Source organism: Balaenoptera acutorostrata, chromosome 21 (genome assembly GCF_949987535.1).
Source record: "Balaenoptera acutorostrata chromosome 21, mBalAcu1.1, whole genome shotgun sequence".
Classification (NCBI taxonomy): domain Eukaryota; kingdom Metazoa; phylum Chordata; class Mammalia; order Artiodactyla; family Balaenopteridae; genus Balaenoptera; species Balaenoptera acutorostrata.
This window is the reverse complement of record NC_080084.1, coordinates 26,562,174-26,569,178: the sequence shown is the minus strand read 5'-3', so window position 1 is coordinate 26,569,178 and position 7,005 is coordinate 26,562,174. Positions and strand designations below refer to the sequence as shown.

At 47.4% G+C, this 7,005-nt stretch overlaps 1 protein-coding gene across 3 annotated transcripts in view; it reads right to left on the bottom strand.

Annotated features, from left to right (window-relative positions):
- Positions 1-5,042: 5,042 nt before the first annotated feature.
- The window catches only part of IRF2 (interferon regulatory factor 2), an 85,230-nt gene continuing 83,267 nt past the window's right edge, over positions 5,043-7,005 (bottom strand). For all 3 annotated transcript variants that reach the window (XM_057537279.1, XM_007177856.3, XM_007177857.2), the window contains one exon: positions 5,043-6,595. In XM_057537279.1, coding sequence (XP_057393262.1) covers positions 6,287-6,595 — 309 coding nt within the window. In that variant the 3' untranslated portion in view covers positions 5,043-6,286. The remainder of the gene's footprint in view (positions 6,596-7,005) is intronic.

Below are 7,005 nucleotides of genomic sequence, written 5' to 3'. Positions count from 1 at the left end.
TCCAGTGCCAGCCTCCCGATTTCCGACCTTCACGGTCGGCAGAGGGGGAGGCAGCCCTGCGGTCGGCCCCTCCAGCCTTTCCAACCACGCAGACACCTGCTGCTCCCTGGCCAATGCCTCTCTGCTGAAAAGAGCCAGAGTGGGTTCTGTTTCCTGCAACTGAACCCTGCGGATACACACTGTTCCCCATCTTTCCCACTAACTGCTGGCCTTTGCAACTGTCAACCCTTCAATGGATCCTTTAAGCTCTAAAATAAGAGCTTTGAATATCTCCATCACTCCCTGTCTCCCTTACCCAGCTTTATTTTTCTCCAGACTATTTATTGTCTCTGAAAGATTATTTATTGGTTGGATGCCCACCCCTACTAGAATCTAATCTCTATTCAAACAAAGACTTTGTTTTATTCACTTCTGTACAGCCCTCTAACACTTAGAACATTATTAACAAACAGTGGGAATAAATAAATAGTGTTGAATGAATGAGTCTACTTTTCTTAACAGAACACTACTACCAAATTAATACGTTAGTAATAGAGTCATCAACAATATACCCTCAATAACGCTTCCTCATGAGGCTTTCACCTGGGTTCAGAAAATCCTCAACGAACACAAAATGATATGCGTTCTCTGGACCTCAGCATTAAATTTAGGGTGACCAACTCCTTCTGGTTAGCCGGAGACTTTCCCAGTTTTAGCACGAAAATCCCACATCCTGGGAACCCCATCAATCCTGGGCAGACGAAGACAATTAGTTTCCTTAGTTAACTTCATGAGGTGCTAAAGAAAGGCATTTGGAATTATATTATTTTAAATCAATCTTGCAAATAAAGTTTGCAAACACAAATCTTTTAAACCAGCCTGTGGCTTCCTTCCCATGTCACAGCTGTCTTGCAAATGATCCCTGAAGCCCTCAGGGTGAAATCTGAGCAATGGCCTTGGCCTGCATTCTACACTTTTACTAATATTCCTGTTTGGCTATATGTTGAATATGCTACAGCTCAGCATGTGAAATATAATTAATAGCATATTTCATAATTAAATTAAACAACATGATACAGGAGCTTCCCAGAGAAAAGCTATAGCACTAGATCCTTCAGGGAAGGCAAGAGAAATCTGTTTATAATCTCATTAATTCTAGGGATGAATAAAGGCTTAGCTATCACGAACCATAAAGAACTCACACTCTCTAGTGCTAACATTATCCTGAAACTTCAGACAGCGCATTCAAGTATAATTTGTGGATTGAAAACAATGTCTTTGATCTGGTGCATTAGAGAGAACTGGAGAATATGAGCATTTTCAGATCTACGACCCAAGCTTCCGGTAGATGGATCATCTTGGAGATTCTTTTTCCCTGATGATTCACGGTGTTGAATGTTTGGATGTTTAGATTTTAAAATATTCTTCTCAACCAAAACCAAAACTTAGTGATGCAATCACCCTGGAGTTTGTTTTGCACATGCAAAAACATTTGTGTTACTAAAATCAACTGTTGCACATGACGGTGGCGTTTCTCTGGCCGTGTGTGTGAGGGGTTAACGGAGCCAGAGTTGCACAATCCAGCACAATGCATTCCTCAGAGCCAGCAAGCTCTGTCTGAACGTGTTTACAAAGCAGATACAGAGAAACTGACCAAGTCTCCCAAGGGCAGCGTGCTCAGAGGAGCCGAAGCACCCATGCTGCTTTTCTTCTTAAGAAATTGCCTGAAGGACTCCAGAAAATGCTCTTTTCTGACTGTGTGAACTCTGCCATGTCCTACTTCTCGATCCTTCCAATCCTTCCACGGTATGACTCAAGTTCTTGGACAGACTTCACATTTTTGCTCACACCGGCTATTAGGCTGGCCACTTCCTTCCTTCCAGGCACTATTTTCGGTAGCAGAGCCCCTGCACCTGTTGTCAGTGTGGCCACAGAAGGAAACCTCAGAAACCCTTGTCTGTCCACCCAGCAGGGCCAGCGCTGCCCAAGCCAAGGCAGGGGATGGTGCCAGGGTCCAGAGGGCCGGCAGCCTCAGGAGCGAACATCTCACCCACCATCTCCTTGTGTCCCCCTGGACCCAAAGTTTGGCACAACCTGGGGTGCTCCTCTCCAGGTCTGTGGCTGGCCACGCTCCAAAGGGGGACAGCCCAGGGGCCTGGCCCTGTTCTTTTGACACTGGTATGTGGATCCCAGGGGAGGAGGAGGAGCTCCCGGGGGTGACTGCCTAACTTCCACATGTGGGATGCAAATGTGACTGGCACACAACCTCGAGAAGCTCCCAGTCCCACGGACTGGGGTCCCCTCAGGGAGGGGTCTACTGCAGCCTGGGAACAGATGGAGAGCTGGTTCCCAGCCCCCTTGGCTGGTCAGGTTCAGGTCCCGCTGGCTCTGACCATCCCGGCCCTGGAGGCGCCAGGGTGTGGCGTTTCAAGATGAGGTAGCTGAACACCATCAGGTAAAAACCAGTTTCTGCCTCCTTTCTCTCCGTAAACCAAAACTGCTACTGAGACGCAGGGTACCTGACACTGCACGCCAGGACCCATCTTGGCTACCTGCTTGCAAACTTCTTCCTAGTGTGCTTTTTCTGTCTTGCCTCAGTAGAGATTCGGCAGAATAGCGGGCTTCTTATTCTCACCTTTTATCTGGGTCTGTTTGTCCATAGCTAGAATAACAGGGGGGCTTTTAAAACCTAATGAATTCAATCTTCAAAGAATGGCCTCAAGCAAATGGAATGTCTAATGTTCCATTAGGGCAGGAGGCCATTTGGGGCTTAACATCATTTTCATTCACATGCAAAGTACTTCCAAAAGCTCAAATTTGAAAACTCAGAACCCTGAAACCCAATCGCACACCTTCCTCATTCCTAAAATTTTGATCTCAGTAGTGGTTACTGATAGTTTAGTACACTTTAGATTTGGGAGGGGAAAAAAAAGGAGACTATTTTGGGGTTCTGATGGCCAATGGATTTGTGTGCATTTCTTTTCCATGTGTATTTCTTGTTCTCTATAAATACATTTAAATAGACTAAACACCTCCTTTGGCAGTTACTTCATCAAAACATGGAAAAAATGTTATGGTTGAGCATGGATTTATTTGGAGACTTGCAAACGGCGTTCTGGAAGCCCTTTGTGGTTCAGGATGTGCTGGGTTCTCTCAACCTTCTGAGTGGGCGGAAGTTCCTGTCACTGGATTCACAGTTCACATCTGTACCGGCTCCTTCTTACCAAGGGGTGACCTAGGTGCTGGCTGCAAAGTAAGCCGCTGAGCTTGCTAGCTACACACACACACACACACACACACACACACACACACACACACACACACACGGGGGTGACCTAGGTGCTGGCTGCAGAGAGTAAGCCGCTGAACCTGCTAGCTACACACACACACACACACACACACACACACACACACACACACAAGCCCATCATAAAAGCATATCAGCTCACACAGACGCCAGACGAAAGCTGCACGTGTCCCCAGCACTTCCTGTAACGGACAATGAGGTCTGAGGCTGCAGTCCCCGAGTTGCCCCATCTCATTTGTTTTTCTTCCTCAGGCCAACCCTAGGCATGGGCTGACTAGCGTCCTTTCCTACACTCCTGGCAAGTAACACAGAAACACGACAGCCTTTCTCAGAAATAATTTAAACGTGATTCTGTTTTCCGTGGCCTGCTTGGCAATGGATGGTCACCTTTAGTCCCTCAGTGGTGCATTTCCAGATCCCCCATCTTCTCTCACCTGGTAAGATGCTGTACTTCCGGTCATAACCGTGTAGGAGGAAGCACGTGAGGTGGCGTCTGGGCCCCGCAGAGCTGCTGACGGGGGTCAGGAAGTGAGCTGCGGGTTCCCTCTGCGTTTGGAAGAGGGAAGGGGCACAGGGACCAGGAGCTGGCCTTAACCCTTTGATCTCCAGGCCATGTGATTGAGCGCCCCCTTCCGTTATTGGTTTCTAATTTATTCTAAACCAGGATGATTCAGTAGAAGCATTTAGATACAAGTCGCAAAGAACTGGACCTGTTTATTCAGGATCTGGGAGAAGGGTAGGTCTCCAGTGTCGAGCACAGAAAGCGAGGCTTTCCGTGAAGCGCAGGGAGACCCAGAGTCACCAGGGCGCTCCTCGCGGAAGCAGCCAACCATCATCAACCCTGGCATTTCAACCACAGCACAGCAACTAGTAAAATGCTTCAGTTAATTTTTGTTCAGGGCTGGATAATTTTATGGCCACTAATTATATCTGCAGCCACCCACAGAGAGAGGCATTAAAATTAGCCCTTTGTCCTTTCACTGAAGGAACCTTTTCAAATATTAACCTAGCAATCTCCTCTAGAAGCCCCTGAGAGGTAGTAGGGAGGCGGCTAAGTCTTCGTAGGCTGATTTTTTGGACATCGTGGAAGCATGAGGGGTGAGCGCCGTGGCCTTCTTTCCCAAGGTCAGAGACTGGGTGGTGGGTGAAGTCTGGGGTTCTGGAATTCACATTTGTCACTAGAAAAGACATGCCTTAAGTTCTGAGGGCAGGGCCTAGGTCTGAGGCCCCAGGTCTTAGAAAGAAGACTGACTTTGACGAGGAACCCAACAAATGTTTCCTGTTCTCAAAAACGTCTTATCCGTGAGCCCGGTATGTGACATAAACACAGAATTTTAGTCCTATGTTTAAGAACAAGAAAAACACAGATGTGGGTGGATTTTGCTGACAGTAGAGAGTAGTGGAAAGGGGAAAAGAAGACTCCTCCAGAGTCACACCAGCCTTGGATTCTGACTACCTATGTGACCTTGAGTAAAGGCATTTTCCTTTTAAGTCTCCATCTCCTCCCTGTGAAACGGAGATAAATCTCTATCCTGTGCACAACCTGGATGAGTGAACAAGTGAAATCATCATGTAAGACACGCAGCACAAAGTCCAGCTCCGGGCGAGCACCTAACAGAGGAAGCCATCTCACAACAGAAACCTCCAGGGTCGAAAGGGGGAAAGTTCTGGTCCACCAGAAGAAACGATATCGCACCAGTCCAATCCCGTGACTGTGCTCTAAGGGACACACACACAAAGCCAGGCGTGATGCCCATTAAAAATTTAACTATATATCATATTCATTTATTATCAATCCACAGGATAATTTGATTGCTACATGAGCTCATAAAAGCTTTTTCACCTTTACAAAATTAAAAAAAAAAAATGTGCCACAAGGATGTAATAACAACTGCCGATAAACAAGAAAAGGAATCTTAAAATTATAAATTTGCTGTAGAAAAGATAAAAAACAATTATATTTTCTTTAGAATTTTACCTTGAATAAAATATTCCCCGGTATAAAAAATAAAAAAGCTTGCTCTGGTTAGAATTAGAGTATTTTTCTCTTCAAATCTGGGAATTTGCATAATCTCTCCATGATAGTTTTCCTTTGTACCGCGTGGCATTCAAGCATAGCAGATTAGAAAGATTTTTTTTCCTTTTTTTTTTTTTTTGTTTTGTTTTTTAAAGCAGTCTTTTAAAATGGGACATCTGTGGAGAAGTTCATTTTCTTCTCCTCCTCAGGGACGTGGAACACAGCCTTTGAGGGGAGGAAAAGGAGGAAAGAAAATGAAGGGGATAGGAGGGCAGGGGAGGGGAGGGGGTGGGATGAAGGGGAGGCAAGTGAGGGGAGGGGGTGGGAGGGGAGGGGATGCAAAGGGAGAGGAGATGGGAAGGGAGGGGGTGGGAGGGGAGGGGATGCAAAGGGAGAGGAAATGGGAAGGGAGGGGGTGGGAGGGGAGGGGATGCAAAGGGAGAGGCGATGGGAAGGGAGGGGCTGGGAGGGGAGAGGAGCAGGGAAGAGAGGTGCTGACTGTGCTATGAAACAGAGCAGGATCACGAGAAGGTCTATCTGTAAGTGCTTTAAGATAAGGTGCAGAAGCAGACTGCAACGTCGCTAGTACTGCCCTATGTACATATTCACAAGAATAAAAAATTCCAGCTAGTTCACATTTTCTCCTCCATTCAGAGGCATCCGTTCCACCTTGCTGGCCTTGACCGCAGGCAATGCAGCACCTCACCGCCCGTGTGGGTGTTGGTCCTATGACGTCCTTGAACTTGAGGGAGCAGCCCTGGGAGATCCAGCAGGCTCTAGAGATATGCGTCTACCAAGGGGCTGGAGTCCTGAGTTAAAAAGAAGCTCCAGTACTGGAGTTGGACACAGCAATCAAAGTTCTATTGTCAAGGCTTTTTCCCTTAAGATTCGTCTAAAATAGGTGTCAGAAAGAAAAATATAATACAAACAAACAATAAAACAAAGCCAAGAAATCCCAACAACCACCAGGGGAAGTCGAAGGCTTAACAGCTCTTGACGCGGGCCTGGGTGATGTCGGAGGTCTTCTTGATGACGCTGGCCCGGGTCTCCCGGTCTGGCCGGCTGCTGCTGGGCGCTGGGGTCACGGAGGGGGCGAGGGGGAGGTCTGGGAACGGGGGCCAGGAGCTGTTGTAAGGCACGGGACAGCTCTCCTCTTTGATGGTGACCTGGAGGTCGGGCTTGTTGGAAGTGACGAAGGTCGCCATGCTGGGTAGCAGGTACGTGCTTCGGGTCCCCATGTTGCTGAGGTACTGTTTGCCTTCAATGTTCCTCTTCCGCCAGTGTGGTCGGCCCTTGCAAAGAAAATAATTATGATATACATTTCCTTTGCCTTCTCTTGAATGGCTTTTTAAAAAATGTGCCACTCTTCCCATGTGTTGGTGTCTGAATTTCTTAAGAGGCATGGAATAAACGAGAACCTTAGCAACTCCACACCCCTGAACTAAAATCCATTCCCAGCCATGCATGCTCCAAGCACAGTTTCTCTTCCCTTTTTATCCATGCCCATTGGCTACCTTCCAGAAATCTAGCCAAGACTGTTCTATGAAGGCAGGAAAACAAGGCGGCAACTTGGTTTCTGGTTCCCCTCTACTCCGGCTGCCCAGCCTCATGGTTAGGTAGCTTTGGGCCAGGATGGCTGGTGTGTCAGGGCGACTAAGTCCTCACAGATGGCCCGATCTGATCTTTGAGTCAAGCTGCATTT